The sequence below is a fragment of the Melozone crissalis genome, unplaced genomic scaffold (genome assembly GCF_028551555.1).
Source record: "Melozone crissalis strain CALT ecotype California unplaced genomic scaffold, PUWL_Pcris_2 ptg000014l_1, whole genome shotgun sequence".
NCBI lineage: Eukaryota > Metazoa > Chordata > Aves > Passeriformes > Passerellidae > Melozone > Melozone crissalis.
The window spans coordinates 18,080,883-18,097,862 of NW_026535792.1; the positions used below are offsets into that span (position 1 = coordinate 18,080,883).

The following is a 16,980-nucleotide window of genomic DNA, read 5'->3' on the forward strand; positions in this document are numbered from 1 at the left end:
GCCTTCAGGATTTTCAATACAACAATCACCCAGCACCACCACCACACCACCATGTTCATCACCAAACCATGTCCCCAATAGCCCCATACAATCTTTTTTTGAGCACTTCTAGGGATGAGGACTCCACCACATCTCTGGGCAGCCTGTTCCAATGCTTGACAACTCTTTATGTGGAAATTTTTTCCTGTTATCCAACCTAAACCTCTCCTGGGACATTTCCTCTCCTCTCCTCCTGTCCCTGTTCCCTGGGAGCAGAGCCTGATGTCCCCTGGCTGTCCCCTCCTGTCAGGAGCTGTGCAGAGCCACAAGGTCCCCCTGAGCCTCCTTTTCTCCCCCTGAGCCCCCCCAGCTCCCTCAGCCCCTCCTTGGGCTCCAGCCCCTTCTGTATTTCTGTTATTTGGTGGGAAATAGATTTTAGCAAAGCTGTTCCCAACGTGCTCACACAGTTAGGAGTCATTCAGACTTTATGAATACATTTGATTAATGAACTCCAAATTTCACAGTAAACCAGGGAATTTGAATCCTCCATCACTGTCTTGTCTGATATTAACCTGTTTCTTCTCCCTGGCATTAATGAGCTTGATGGAGTTTTGCTCCCAGTCCCTTCCATGCCCCTCAATGGAATATTACTATTAATATGAGTATTCCACAATGACATAGTTGAGATTTAAGCAGTCAACTTGCTGTTCTCCTGGCATATTCATGGTATGACTTTCTAAAAAATTCAATTTATATTTCAGGTTAGCGGGGAACCATTTAAAAACTCTTGTGTATTAATATATTTTTTATCCTATACAGCAAAGAGAACGTGATATTTTTATTTTTCCCTCCAAGGGTGAGGGCTAAAGGCTCCTCTTAGGCCTGAGGACCTAAAATATGCTGGCAAAGGTCTGTATTTCCACTTGTTCTTTTACCACAGAAGCTGTTATTCCATACGGGAATGCAGCTGTTATTCTGTAGGAGAATATTGCTGTTATTCTGTGTAGGAATAACATTCAGTTTGGATGATCTATAGAACAGTGTTTTATTGCCAGATAAGAACAAGTCACCACGGTGTTTTCCCAGTTGCTGAGGTTTGGAAAATAACTTCTCTTCAGGAAAGACATTAAAATAATCCGTATTCTGACTGTAATCTGGAATTAATCCAGATTGCATCAATATTCAGTGGAGAACAAGGAAGCTGCAAGCCTCTGGGATCAGGAGGAACGTGGAGCATTTAGCCAGGAAACTGTTAATCCCTTTTTTCCCTCATCCTGATAGGCATCTCTTTGTGCAGGAGGAGGAGGAATGGAGCTGCTCTCTCCTGCCTCCTCCAAACTGCTGGATCACCCTCCAGGTCCAGAGGGACTCCCAGCTCCTACAGAGGAACGTATTGAATTTTGTTTCCTTCCAAATGTTGAGCCCTGGCCAGTAAAAGCTTTGGTCTCCCCAAGAATCCTTGGAATGCTGTTCTGGAGTTTTGGCCGTTGAGCTGCTCAGCAGCCTCGAATCAATGAGTCAGTAAAGGGCAATCAAATGAACAGAAGATAATTTGTTTTAGAGAAGTCATAACTCGTTTGCTGAGCTTGAGCTATTATATTCTGCCCCGTTTGCAAGGGACAGGGTGTTCTGGTCTGGTCTGTATGGATTAGACACGTATAAATTGAATTAATAGCACTTTTTTATAGCCCAACAGTCCTGCTAAAGAAACCCTGTGAGTAAAGCAAACAAAAATGTATTAAGTTGTCTCAAATCAAACACCAGACGTTTCTCCAGCTACTTGTTGGCCCATTCCCAACGTGCCAGGCCTGGAGTCACCCGAAGTTTGCACAAGAAGGGATCCAAAGACCTTTCTCATTTCTATCAGCACGAAAGAAAAATGCATGAAAGAGGAACATTATGGGCTGTGATTTCTGGAGGCATTTGGGTTATAACATATCATGTGGTCTGGCACATTCATCCCCAAAAAAGCTCATAAAAAAGGAGGAATCTTGCTGTTCCCCACTCCTATATTTGAAATGTTTTCTCTTAAATTTCCTTGCTATAGAATAAGAAAGATTGATTCCTGAGCAAGGCTTCTCCCCAAAGAAATCCTAATAAATAGGCCTTGTTTGTCTCTGTGAGTGATAACTTCGGGTAGAAAGACAGGGAATCACACTAGAAATCTTCTTAATATTGTTCTCTGCTTAAATAATTTTTAAAATTTTATGAAAATTTATTATATGAGATGATAAAAAACTCTGCTGCCTCCTGTTTGGTCTGTTCAGGTTCATCTTGCTGCTTCTCTAACAAGCAATGTTAATTAGGTGTATAGAAATTTTATCTCACTGCTTTCCTAGAACATGAGTGATCCCATAGCAGAGAAATGCTTGTAACCTAATTAATACAATTTAATACCTAAATATAAGGTGATGCACTTGCATGTCTTGAATATTCTGCTTAAAACCTTCTTGTTGTGTCTCTGCTCTCTGAAATACCTGGAGGTAAATCCTTTGGAAATCTTAAACACCATCCTGGTTTTTAATATCAAAATTCCTGGTTTGGGGAGAGGATGACTGGATTTTCATCTCCAGGAGAGATTTGGGGCTTCAGGGGAGGTGTGGGTGCCTTTGATGTCCTCTGGGGGGTGGGTTGAGGGGGATGCTGGGTGCAGGGAGGATTTTTGGGGTGAATTAGTAAGAAAAAAGTGTGAACAGCCTGAAAAGATGTGACTCCTGTGCAGGGTTCCTGAGCTGCAGCTCTGGAATCATCCCTCCAGAATAACCTGTTTGCTCGGCAGGTTTCAGCCCTCCCAGAACCTGCTTTAGTCAACTAAAGCAGATTCATATGCAAGAGTTGGAGTTTAAACAAATCCCTGTATTCAGATAGGGGGAAAGATCACATTGTTATTCCATGGCAAACCTCTGTGGGTTCTTAAATCATTAAATCTGAGCAATTTGGGAAATAAATCAGCCTGGGAAGGGAACGGGATCATGCACGGACGGGACGTGTCCAATACCCTTTCTCCAAGGTCTCATTTCATTTGGCCTTTATATTCTGCTTTTAGTTGGGAAGTTAAATCCACAAAGGTCATTTGAAAAGCTTCAGATTATAGATGGAAAGCCCTTTTAATCTTTTCTAATAAACAGCTGAGCAGGGAATAAATCTATTGGGAGCTGAGCTCTGATGTTAAGCCTCAGCACAAAATGCCCATACATGAGCAACACTTGGAAATTATCTCTGAAATTATAATTACCTTAAATAAATTTGACTTAGAAGAAAAGGTGTGTGATTATGAAAAGTGGTTTAATAAATGAAGCATTAATTGGACCTGGTGGCTTGGCAGATTGTGTCACCGTGGTCCGGATGATTACGAAAATGATTTAGGCACAACTGAAAACAGCAGTTTCAGTTCAGAGATTTCTTTTAAATGGCAAAAATTACTCTCTTCAGTCAGTGCTTTGGTAAGACAGGGATGGAATAAAAGCTTTGCATAATAAAGACTTAAAAGCATTTTGATTTTGGAAAAGCAACAGCAGCAAATGGAAACGAGGGTGTCTGAAATGCTGCAAATACTCTGGGTTATGCCAATGCTGTGTATGACATTATCTAGTCTGAGTAGCCTTCAAAGCACTTTCCCCCCTAATTCCACATATAATTAAAAAGCAGCTTCCTCTAGCTCATTAAAATGTAGAGTCCTGTTGGAGCAGTGTACTTGTATATTTATTTAAATGAATAAAGCAGAGCTTTAATGCAGACTGTAATAACTTCAAACATTAAATCTCTTCTGTGCAGCTCACGCTTTATTTTTAACCAGTGTTTAGCTTGTCTTCATGAACACCAGCTTGCAAAGGAACTTGGTCCCCAACACCTTGTTAGATTATTTTGTGAACCACTCAAGAAACCTTCCCCATCCCCTGTTTTTGATGTGAAATGATAGGAAAATCCCCCAAGTTTGGTTGTGAGTGACGCCCATGGGAATCAGGATTTTCCAGCATAACCATGGCATCTCCCTCTTTTCACAGGCATTTGGGAATGCAAAAACAGCCCATAACAACAACTCCAGTCGCTTTGGCAAATTCATCCAAGTGAACTACCAGGAGACAGGCACTGTGAGAGGGTAAGTGGGAACAGGGGGAGGGTGCTGGGTGTACCCAAACCTAAACAGGGTGTTCTTGCTTTGGTAATGTTTTTCCCAAAATGGAGATAGGAAATAAAAATTCATAGGTTTTAGCTTATGAAAATCTGCTGGTATGGAAATGTTGGTGCATCCAAGATGGGTGCTGAGGTGTGGATACACCTGAGCTGCCTTGGAGCCAGCTGAGCCTCTCCATAATCCTGATGTCAAATTTTTAATGAACCTGAAAAGCAGCATCTCCTCCTCAGACAGGGTTAAGGCAGAAAAAGGGAATGTTTAGCTGGGACTGGGCAGGGGCTGAGCAATAGATGTGGAGTGAAAGGTTTGACTCAGAAGCCAAGGGAAGGATTTAATCTCTGGCTGGACTTCTGGGGGCCACTGAGCCACACTCTTGTTGTTCTTTGCCCAATTCCCTCCTTGCAAATCTCTCCCTAATTCACCCTCGACCAGGGAAGGGCTATTCTTCCTCCCAGGTCATTGCAAGGAGATCCTGGTCTGTCTCCACTGTGGTTCTCCTCAGTTTATTTCAGCTTTGGAAATTTGAGAGCAGCCCTGAGGAGAAGAATTTTGGGGTGATGATTGATGAGAAGCTCATGGAGATGTGCACTGGGGACCCAGAAACTCCCCCTGACCTGGGCTGATCCTCAGCATGGGCAGCAGGAAAAGGGGGATTCTGCCCCTCTGCCCCCCTCAGGTGAGACCCCACCTGCAGAGCTGCCCCAGCACAGGGAGGACACAGAGCTGGGGGAGAGCCCAGAGGAGGCCATGGAGATACTGTGAGGGTGGAGCCCCTCTGCTCTGCAGCCAGGCTGGGAGAGCTGGGGGTGCTCACCTGGACAAGAGAAGGCTCCAGGGAAACCTCAGAGCCCCTGCCAGGGCCTGAAGGGGCTCCAGGAGAGCTGGAGAGGGACTTTGGAGGGACAGGAAATGTGGGGGATGGTTTCCCACTGCCAGAGGGAAAGTGGGATATCCCCAGATGGGATATTGGGAAGGAAATCTTAGCTGAGAGGGTTGTGAGATTCTGGCACAGGGTGCCCAGAGCAGCTGTGGCTGCCCCTTCATCCCTGGAAGTGTCCAAGGCCAGATTGGATGGGGCTTGGAGCAACCTGGGATAGTGGAAGGTGTCCCTGTCCATGGCAGGGATGGAACCACCTAAACCCAACTTTCTCTGTGGCTTCAGATAATTTCCATGGCACCAGATCATCACCAAGGAGCTGTAAATGGGAAGGGCTTTGTTAACTCCTCTTTTTGTCCAGGTGAACTGAATCATTTGGAAAAATGAGGAGTAGAAGCAGCATTTCAGCGGCTGTGTAATTTCTGCAGCTGGCTAAGAGACCTCTTGCTGGGACTTTGTTGTTAATTTAGAGAATTGCTTTTGAATTTTTTGCTTTCTTTTTTTCCAGCAGAACAGTATCACACAAAGAGCTGCCATTAATTTTTCAGTGAGCTTGGGTACTCCACGTCCTTTCCCACTGGTTTTGCATCCCACATCAAACCTGATGCTCTTTTTCCCCTTATTTAATTCTGCTGCACAGTTCTCTTACAAGGATAAACCTCATTTTTTTAATACCTCCTGGGTAACAAGAATCCAACAAATGCCTTAACTGTGTATTACCTTGGCATGATGTAGCTGCACTGTGGTTATGGCCTCTATTTTTATTTGGCAGAGATATGCAAATAACATTATATTCCTGTATTCTAGTTCATAAAATATGAGTTTTCTTAGCTTTTTTAGAAATTAGCTTTCTTGGTCTTTGGTTGCACAGTGTGATGTGACTGTACTCTGCTATGAGCTTGCAGTGCTCCCCCAGTGAAAAGAAAAGATACTGAAAGAAAAATGTATGCATTTCAAAAACAAAATATATGTGGCATGTAAGCCTCTGGTTCTTTCCTGTGCAAGAAGATTTTTGTAAAAACTTAGCCTATACTTTTTTAGCACAAGCCAAATCAATTATCACCCTGTGTTCTGCCTATCAGTAGCTTTGGTAATGGAATTATAAATTGCAGCCCCTAATAAGAGATTTCCTCTCTTCAGAGGTTGAAAATAGCAGTTGAATATTTGCTTGCAGCCCCTCTGAGTATAATCACCCAAAACCTAACAGGATGGAACAGGCAGGAGGCTGAGCAGGACCCAAGCCCTCCCTGTAGGATGAACTCTTGGATGGTCTCTCAGACTGATGGAACAGGAGCTGTGCTGCAGTTCAGGGCATTCCCAGGAGTTCCTGAATTTTGGATGTGCTAATCCATGATAAGCCAGGCCTGGAGGAAGCTCTTTGCAACCTGCTCAGTCCCCATGAGATGATCAAAAGCTCTGACACCTGACAGGAGCCATGAAATGGCAGAAGAGCCAGCTAGGAGGGGTTTAAATCAAAGCCCTGTGAAATACAGGCTCTCTGTGCTTAAATCAGTGTTTTACACAAGGTCATTCCTTTATAGATCCTTTTCTTTGCTCTTAAAGGTCAAACTGACATAGCTGACAATGGGAAATAAAAAGAAATTTGGAGATATCAACTTTTTAAGACATAAGCTGGTTTTCCTACTCACTATCCTCTTACAAGAGGAGACAGATGTTGTTCTTGGGACATGGATTCATTGTGACCTTTGCACTCAGCAAGGGAGCATTTTACCAAAATTGCATTCTAATTTCATCTATTAAAAAAAAAAAAAAATATAAAATTTAAAATATGGAAACTTTCTAAAATAAATTTTAAAAGTAAAAATAAACATTTGAAATAAATAAATAAATTAAATTAGTGGTTGGGACCAGATGACCTCCACAAGACCTTTCCAATCTAAATTATTGCCTAAGAATGATTTTTGGGGTGGTTTATAATGACAGCAGAAATGATTGGGGTGGGAGGAATGCCAAGGGCATGGACATGGTGCAGGTTCTTGTACAGGAGTGTCTGAGCCATTATCCTGTGGGATCTGGGATCTCTCATTCAGGTGTTCCCTGACCCTGCAGTGAATTCATGGCTTGGGAAGGAAAAATTGGGTTCAGGTTAGAAAGGGAACATAAAAACTCCATCAACCTGTGGTTGAGTGATATTCATAGACTGTTCACAGCTTCCTCCCAGGGAATAAAGAAGAATACAGCTTTGCTGTGTGTTTTCCTTCACTCCTCCTGTCCAGCGAGATCATCCAGTGGGGAGTTGGATTTGCCACTTCCAGAGTTGCCATAAGAATTTTCACAAAACCTTTGCAGCGTGTCCAAATGATTTAGAGTTTAGTTTTTATGGAAGGAAGGGAGAAAGTTGTGCTGGAGGTAATAATTAGATCTGGCTTTCCCATCTGTGGTGGAGGAAAGCCCCTCCTTGTCCCACCATGCTGAGGTTTGTAGGATTTCCCAATTCCCCCATAGCTCCACGTCACTGGGCACATCTGTCACCAGCAAAGCACAGCTCCACCATCCAAACTGCCACCTAGAACTCCAGCTTTTAAATCCCTGTCATTACTGGTTAGGTTTGTTTGGAAGAAAAAAAAACAAACCTCTGGAAGCTTTGTTTAACTTGACAAACCTGAAAAAAGTATTTAATATGTAGATTGAGTGTGTTTGTTGTGGAGGCTCTTAGGAGAAAATGTAAACTGCAATGAGGAACTTTTGCAATTGTTTATTTTTTTTTTTTTTGACTGGAGCCAGAAGTTAATAACCCAAATTTTTGGTGAGAAGTGGCTCTTCTGGAAGAGGGAATGGGGATTTAGGGATTGATTCTGCAGCTAAATGGCTTCTTGCACACTTGTGCTCACAGATGTATTTCCATGTGCACGGCTCCTGGGCTGCAGGCAATGGGATTTTGCTGGCTTTGGATGAAATAGGGATCCCAGCTCCTTCCTTGCAGACAACATTTCTCTTGCCCATAGGCTGAGGCATCTGAGATCATGTTTTTCAGATCCAAGTTAGTTTTGGCTTGCTATCAAACCAAAAAAACCTCAAAAGCCAAACATAATATTGGGCTTGTTCTGCTGAGGAAGAAATTTATATAACTAAGTGAAACAAGGCTGAAACTTCTTTGTGTGGATAGCAAGGCTGAAGCCCCTGGTAAAGCTGTGTTCATTGAAGCTGAGTATCATCAGGTCAGTGAATAATGCTTTAATTTTTTTCCTTTGCAGAGCTTATGTTGAAAAATACCTCCTGGAGAAGTCCCGGCTGGTCTATCAGGAGCACAACGAGCGGTGGGTGCCTCTGTTTTGCCCAAGGCTTGGGTTTAACTCCTCTATGTGGCACAGATAACTTAAATCCCTGGTGGAGCTGGCATAGGGGATCAGGATTTTCATGCTCTTAACCCTGTGCTGCAGAGATTAATGATGCATTTTATATTTGAGTATTTTGTTGTTTAGGGAGAAATGTGCTAATGGAGGGAATAAATTCCATTATTTTATCAAAAGTCTTTGACTCGCCATAGAATCATAAAATAGGCTGTATTTGGAAAGGGACCCTTAAAGATTATCTTGTTCCAACCCCTGTCATGAGCAGGGGACCTCCCACTACAATATTTTATTACATTTCATTTTATTTTCTTTATGGCAGATAGATTATTATGTACCACTTCATTCTTGTACAACTTATGAACTGCTTAATATGTCATTTTAGGAGAAAAACGTGGTATTTTCATTCTTCTTTGCAGTTCACTGAAGCCTTCAGAGGGGCCTCTAGAAAAAGCCAAAATTATATAGAGAATGAACTTATGTGAAGTGTGTTCTTTCCTAATTTGATGCATATTCTTTGTTGCATATTCCTCTCCTCACTCAGTAATTATTATTCCACTTTTAAATAATTTTGCTGCCTTTAGTTGCCTTTCAACTCTTGGCACTTCTGGCTGTGTTTCCCTTTGGAGACAGATGTGTGAGTTTTCTGGAATGCTCCAGGGCTGTTCCTGGAGTTAAAGAGCATCTACAGCCTTGACAAACGTCCTCTTGGGTGTTGCAAGATGATTAAACTTGGATCCTCTTGGAAAACATCCAACATAAAAGCACAGCTTTAATTTTAGAAAGAAATGGTGTTAATCTGTCTGGAAGCAGAACAGATGAGTGTCCCTTGGGGTGGGTTTAGCATTAGTGATATTCAGGTATTTTGAATATTTGAGTTTTTGAATACTTGAAGATTTTTCAGTCATGTCTCATGGAATTGCAACTGCAAAGTTGCTGCCTTTTTAATGGTAGTAAGGCATAGAAATTAATAATTTCTGCATTGCAAGGAAATATGTTGTGATTCTAATAAAAGAGGTCAGGCTGTAATAGAGGCTGGGGACAGTCAGGGGACAAGGTACAGGACAAGGGGAAACAGCCTCAAGCTGTGCCAGGGGAGGCTCAGGTTGGACACCAGGAGGAATTTCTCCATGGAAAGGGTTGTCAGGCATTGGAAGGGGCTGCACAGGGATGTTTGGAGTCCCCATCCCTGGAGGTGCCCAAGGAATTCCTGGAGGTGCACTCAGTGCTCTGGGCTGGGGACAAGGTGGGGTTTGGGCACAGGGTGCACTCAGGGGTCTGGGAGCTCTTTTCTCACCTAAATGATGATGGGATTCTGTGAAATATGTGGGCATTGCACATGGTTCTGAAGGAAACCCTGAGCATCCCAGCTAGAAATCCTTCCAGTAGATTCTAGGGCAGCGGCTGTCCTTGGATGGAGAAGGGGGATCTCATTCTCCATGACATAATTAAATCTGTTCCATCCCTGCACAGCAGGTACAGACCAGCTCTAAACGGTGTCAGGCCTGAGCTTGGGAGCTGGAAAATCAGGTTGGGAGGTTTCAGTGTGCCTCTGCTCAGTGCTGCTGCTCATTTTCGAGTCTAACAGCTTTTGTTTTTCATTTGTCACCAGGAACTACCATGTATTTTATTACCTCCTGGCAGGAGCAAGTGAGGAGGAGAGATCAGCATTTCACCTGAAACAGCCAGAGGAATATCATTACCTGAACCAGGTGGGAGTTCTATACAGGAATGCAATCCTTGGTCTTGCCTTTTCTTCTGCTGATATTTAATGCTAATAAAGAAGAGGTGTGGAGTAGTAAAAGTGGGGGTTTTTAAAGGTGTGGAGTAGTAAAAGTTGGTTTTAATGGTTTAGAGGAAGTCTTCTGTCATTGGAATAATTGTGCATGAGCAATCTGAACACCTGGTAGTGTTTCAGGGAAAAAATAATCAGTGTTTTCTGTACCTGGGATATGTTAAATGTATTGAGTTTTTGATTGCTGGAGGGAGAAACAGTCAGAATTTCCTGCTCTCTGTGTGAATGCCATTTACTCATTAATATCTGCCTCCTGAGCAGGAGAGGGGAAGATGTGGCATACTGGGCTATAACATCTTGCATGAGGAAATCCTAATTCTGTAGCTTCTGGCTGGCTTTTAGCACAACCCTCTGACTTTAACAATAGAACAAGTCTAATATAACTAAAACCACAGCAGCCATTGAAAACCTGGGAATGAATGATGGATGAGGTGTTACCAATAGCCAAATAAACTCAGTTTACTTGATGATAATTTTATAATAAACTGATTTACTTGAGGTATTTAGGCAGTTATCCAGTGACTCTTGCAAGCAGGAACTTCAAATGGACCAAAAAGAGGAGGAATATGTGAAGAGGAGTTAAGTTACATGTTGATTTTAACTAATTTCAATTTTCTTGGTGCTGAAACATGAGGAGCAATAAAGAGTGATTTAACCCCTAAACTGGAAAGAAACTTGGAACCACAGCCCAACCCAAATAGCCTTTAGTCTTTATAGAAATATAACTTCATTCAGGAATAGCTCTCAATTACCAGGGACTTTTTAAGAATGTTTTTACAGCAGGCAATCAACACCAAAATCCATTGTATGTTAATGACTCCCACACAGCCCTGGCAGGGTTGGGAAATATTCCCAAGTGAGGAACACTCAGGGCTGGGGGCTCTGTGCCTCAGGCGTTGGTTGGAGAACGTGCTGTGATCTCCAGCACCATCTGTGCCACAGTTTTGCAGTGGGAAGATGCCAAGATGGAATGTTTTGTTGGATTCCCAGGTTTTGTTGGTCCATCCAGTCATTTTCAGTTAGTTGAAAACATTGCTTTTAATTGCAGTCCTTTTACATAGCAGTTAAGGAGCATTTATATTGAAAAGAAAATTAGAAATCTAACAGCATGTAATGGGAGGAGCACATTATTCCAGTAGGAATATTATAATTTAGGGTGAAATATTCCTATTACAGTAGAAATATTATAATTTAGGGTGAAATGTTTATTTTAATCTAAATTAAGGTGCTATGGAGCAAGTAAGCTGGAGAAGGCTACTAAGATAGTCCAATGGATCAGGGAAGCAGACTCTGGACTTCCCTGAACACAGTGTTTGGACAGCAGTGGCAATCTGAGTTTTTGGGAGATTTTTAAATAACTTTTAGTACTTAGGATTAGAGTTAACACTGACAACTGTGGAAAAACAGCACCTTTAGATGTGGTCTGGGCATGGTTTCACATGAAGACCAGCTGACAGTGCAGTAGCAGCTTTTCCCTGCCCTGCAGGAGAAAGGAAAAGGAAAATAAGGAGAAAAAGGAGATATGGAAAAAGAAATGGAAAACGAAACTTGGGAAACATTTAAGAGAAAAATTATAAAATGACCCTTGAACATTTGCAGTCTCTGCTTAAGTGTGTCCTGGAGAAGACCCTGCCTTTTTAAAAGGAAAAAGAACCAGCTCAGACATGAACTGTTTTACTGAGAATTAAATATTCATCTAGAGAAGCCATAAAATATTGAACCAGGCCCCTGAAGTGAAGGAGTGACTCAGTCCTGAGTCAGGCTTTGCTTTCCTCCTCCCAGGTTCCTCTGCTCTTGTTGGGTTATGTAAAGCAAAAGGGGAGTTTGCTTTGCAGATGAGAAATAATCTATTAAGATACATAACCAAAATCTGCTCTGTATATGCAGGGAGCAGATTGAAAAGAAAGATTTCAATTTATTTTTAAATGCAAATTTACTCAAAGTATCCCCTGAGTATGGAGGACTTTTCCATTCCCCCCCACCAGTGGCAGGTGTCCCTACCCCTGCACACCCTGCAGCTCACTGAATACTTTCTGTGCTGGTTGTTAACTTTTATCCATTTTGAAAACAGCCATTTGCAGGTTTAGATCTTTATTTTCAGCTCCTCAGGAGCTCCAGAGCCATCTCTCTCCCTCTTGGGACTGGTAATGCTTTGACTTCTCTCAACCCCATCTCTGTCTGATTGGAAAAGACACAAATTCCTAAAAAGCTTTGGAGTATTGCTTGGAAGAATCTCACTTTTGCTGCACTTGAGTTTGTCTGGAGCAGAGGTTGAGAGTAGGAACAAACCAAATTTGTTCTTCAGTGAGATTTTGGCATCAGTGGCTCTTCAGCTCCAAATAAACCAAGGGTTTCTCCCACTCTGGAAGAGAAGAAGAGATTTTAGTGTATCCATTAGGATTATTGATGAGAGGGCCTTGCTGGATGAGGTGCACTGTGAGCAGGAACCAGCACCAGGAATGCAAAAGCATCATGAACCTTCCCTGAAAACAAATAAAACCAGGCAATGACTCTGCAGAATAACAATTTTCCTGCTTAGGGAGCAGGTGGTGGGGGTGGTTTGGGGTGGGAACAGCACTTAACCCGCTCTGCCTTGCTTTCAGATGACAAAGAAACCCCTCAGACAGAGCTGGGATGATTATTGCTATGACTCGGAGCCGGTCAGTACAAGAACCCACCTCTCCCATCTTGCTGGTGCAGGGCTGCTCTCACTTGAGTGTTTTAGGGACACAAAGAAAGCCAAATCCAATGAAGTTTAACCCATTAATCACCTTTTGCCCTGCAGTGGTGTTGCTTGTGACAGTACAGATTTTTATTTTTTTTCCCCTTTCCCTTTTATGGTTCCTTCCATTTGGAAAGCTTCTTCAGCAGTTGGAGATGGTCAGCTCTCTGCAGTCCTCAGTTTTGGAAAACTGAGGGGGTTTTCATTCCTTCCTGATGGAATACATGATGATATGTGGAAATTGTGATGTGACAGCAATGTGAAAATTGAAATTCCATTCCAATAAACCAGCAAATCACTGTCTTGAAGCCCCAAGAGATGCATCAGTTCATGCTGGTTGAAGTGGTGTATCTGCTCTCCAGCTTCCAGGAAAAAACAGACAAACCCAAAAACATCCCCCCAGCCATCTGTGAGAAAATCAAATCCTGATATTGTTCAGAGTGCAAAAACAATTCCTTCTCCTAAAATACTTCTGCTGACATGATCATCCTTTCCAAATGGATCGCCCCAAAAAAGGGAATGGTGAAGCTGCTCCCCCTTCCTGGCTCCTCCTGCACCACCATCGTGCTCTGGGTGTCTGTGTGTCCCGTGGGGCTCCCTGTCAGTGTGTCCTGCATGTGGAAGCATGTTTGGCATCAGCTGCTTGTCCTTCCTGCCTGTTTTGCCGTGTGCTTGATGATTGCCAAGTCTTGCTGATGCATCTGGGAGAGTAAGAGGTGATGTGGGAAGGAGCTGGGATTCACTCGGGTAAACAAGTGTCTTAACAGCAACATTTCCCTGCAAATCCTTAGGAGGGGAGGAGGGAGTTTCCCTCACAAGGTTAAAAATATTGAATATTGGATTGGCATCCTTAATCCATCAGCTTCCTCAGGGGCCCTGCAGGAGCAGGGAGTGGTGAGCAGATGCTGTTCTAGACCTTAATACCCTTTATCAGTTGGAAAGCCCTTAATTGCTTTAGGAATGGGATGGGACAATTTGCTGAAGGAATTAAAATTAAAACAACCCCAAAATTTGGTACCTTCTCCTTTGGTACATGACCAAGAACACCCTGCCAGCCTGGGGGCTGCCATGTCTGTGTCCTTATTCTGTGCAACAAAACCACGTGTTGTTACCATTTGGCTGATTATTTGCTGATTTATTTAGGATAATTTTATTTGGGATCATTTTCTGTGGTCAGTCCTGATTGCTTTAGATGATGATTCACTCTTTAACCTACTGTGGTCTTCTCCCCATACCCATGGACTCAACCTGCTGCAGACACCAAGTTTCTAAAGAAACTCTTTTTTATCCTCTGTAAATTTTCCATGGAAATCCATGGATCACTTCGATGTGACTGTAGGAAGCAGGGAACTCACTTTTGCTGGGAAACTAATTGCTCTGGCAGGATATTAGGTCTGTGGGGATGGACTTTGTGATGCTTGTCTGCTCTAATATCAAGGACACTCCTCTATTTTATAATTATCCTTCATTTATCATCCATTAGGAAGCGGTTCCGTGCTGGAACACTGCAGAGAGCATCCGCTTTTAAGCGGGGAATTTGCTAAAAGTCTTTCCATGCGGATTAATGAGTCGGGCAATTGTTATGTAAATCGTTAATTAAATTGCCTTGGGCGTAGATTGTGCTGCTTCGGAGTCGGCCGGGGTATTTTGCTGTTGACTCGTGACTTCATTTTGGAGGAATGATGCCAGAAAATGAAAATGTCTCCTGGAATGTGGAGTGCCACTAAAAGCACCACTTGGTGTCTTTAAACAAAAGCTTTAAAGCTGCCTAATTTGCAGGATTTGTGGGTGTGGTGTTGTCCTGCCAAGTGCAGGAGGGTGGGAAGTTCTGCTGGGTTCTCAGTGGAAGGGCAGAGGCTGAGGAAGCCAAGGTTGGAGCTTAGGAGGGACAAGGTCTTGCCATGAGATTTTAGGATGTGAATAATCAGTGCTGGTGCCTCTGGTGCCCCTGCTCTTGGTGGTGTCATTGTTGTGTCCCTTTGGGTGGCTCTGGAGCAGGAGAGCCACCTAAAGTTTCCAATTAGCTCCTATTGGAAGGTGAAAATGCCCTTTTCTAATGACTGTTCCCTAAAACAGCCTGGTATTTTCTCCTGGAATTTCAGTCCCTGCCTTCATCGATGCTCTGCGTGGTTTTAAATTGTTTACTGTTCAACAGCTCCAAATTCACTTTGCCCATGGAGCATTAACTTGTCCCTGAGGACAATTGATAAAAAAATTTCGATTTTCTTGTCCAATTGCACTTCTCTGGCTTTTAGTGCAGTTGTGTGGGTGCCTCCTATGTTGCAATAAATATTTTAAACATGTAAACAATAAAATAATAATATCAACATTTTAATATATAAATAATATAAATAAATATCTTAAGAGTTTTCCACTCTAATTATAACTATAGCTGTAATGATGAAGAACTTCATTGATATGGTTGTGAGGCTTTAAATGCTGTAAAACACAAAGCTGATGGAAAATAACTTCATTCTGTGTATTCTGTATTTGTGCTTAATCTTCTGTACTATCACTGAGTACAAGTGGCTTTTCAATGATTTACATAACCCTATTTAATGCAGACTTTCCCAATTACTTGTGCAAAATTTTTTGCACATTTGTTTGTGTGATAAATATGATGTTCAGGAAATTATTGAAATAAACTATGTGCATTCAGCTGCTTAATTAATTCCAACTGCAGCTACAACTTTTATTTTGTATTATTTTAATAAACTTTTAATAGAATTTTATATAATTTTTATTTGTATTTATTTACACTTGGATTAACTTGTTGAAAGTCTCTAATTACTTGTAGAAAGCCTTGATTTAAGTGTTAATAAAATAGTCTGAGGTTTAAAATAGCACAATATTGTGTGATAACAATAAACTAATTTTGATTTATAGATGAGTAGCTTTTATAGGCAGCAATGGGTAGAATATTAAATATAGGCTAGGAAGGCAGAGAGAAGAATAAGTAATCCATGGGAGCCTACAGTGAGCCAAAGTAGGAAGATATTTGGCATTAGTGGTCTATATATTAATTTAAAGAGCATTTCTGTTTCCTAAATATTGGTGCAGGACAACTTTGGTTGGATCTGGAATGTCAGTGGATTTTTCCAAACGTGTCAGTGACTGATATCAAGGAAAAACTAAATTGTTCAGGCACGTGAGCCTCCAAGAAGTAAAAAATATCCTGGATTTCAGATTCTCCCAATTTTGAAATAACTTCTTGGTGGTTCAAGTAAAGTTTCTGAGAAATATTTTTAAAGCTTTGTCATTCCCACACAGGATTTAATGCACTGATCATTTACATGAAGTTATCTGAATTCTATTTAAAAACTGAATTTCCCTCCTTAGGTAGAGGACTGAATGTGGAATAAACTGCCTGTAAATGTGGAACAGATTTCACCTTGTTGTTATTTCCCATCCTTTCTGTGTAGGGTCACGCTGACCAACTCTCACCCTACCATTGGAATGGGGTGGCTCTCCTCTTTCCTTAGAGGTTAAACCTGGGAAACAAGGATGTATCTCCAGAAAATATTCGCCAGAAATGTTGTATTTCCAGTGCCAGGCTGGAAATGTTGCTGCTGACAGACCTGGAGATCACCCAGTGCTGTTTATGGAGTGCTGATTTGGCCATGTGGAGCTGATGTGGTGTTGGTGGTGTCAGTGCTTCCTCTGTGTGTTTGATCCCCAGGATTGTTTCTCCGTGGAAGGGGAGGACCTGAAGCACGACTTTGAGCGGCTGCAGCTGGCCATGGAGATGGTGGGCTTCCTGCCCAAGACACGCAGACAGTGAGTTTATTTTCATCTTAATGGCTTGGAAATTATCCTGCTTAATGCCACCTCCACTGGCAGGACATCCCAGAGAGGCTGCCCCATGCCTGGAGGTGTCCCAGGCCAGCCTGCTCTAGTGGAAGGTGTCCTGCCCATGGCAGGATGGAGCCAGATGAGTTTAAGGTCCCTTCCAAGCCAAAGCATTCTGTGGTTCCATCATCATTGCTGTGCTGAACAATTCTCTTCATGCAAATGGAGCGTTGGCAGGAGTTGACATCTTGAAGTATTTCTCAAGTGTTCATGAATAATCACGCCTCACTCTGCATGTCATGAATCCAGAGCTTGGTTTAATCAGAAGTTCTCATTATCCCTCATCAAACTTAACCCTTTGTGTGCAATTCT

The 16,980-nt window shown here is 42.3% G+C and overlaps 1 protein-coding gene across 8 annotated transcripts in view; it reads left to right on the top strand.

Annotated features, from left to right (window-relative positions):
- Positions 1 to 16,980, top strand: part of MYO9A (myosin IXA) — a 143,865-nt gene that overhangs the window by 26,454 nt on the left and 100,431 nt on the right. For 7 of the 8 annotated variants that reach the window (XM_054272505.1, XM_054272509.1, XM_054272506.1 and 4 more), the window contains exons 2-6: positions 3,984 to 4,078; positions 8,207 to 8,269; positions 9,915 to 10,014; positions 12,701 to 12,757; positions 16,499 to 16,596. In XM_054272505.1, the coding sequence (XP_054128480.1) occupies positions 3,984 to 4,078; positions 8,207 to 8,269; positions 9,915 to 10,014; positions 12,701 to 12,757; positions 16,499 to 16,596 (413 nt within the window). The remainder of the gene's footprint in view (positions 1 to 3,983; positions 4,079 to 8,206; positions 8,270 to 9,914; positions 10,015 to 12,700; positions 12,758 to 16,498; positions 16,597 to 16,980) is intronic. The other variant, XM_054272511.1, reaches the window with a different exon arrangement.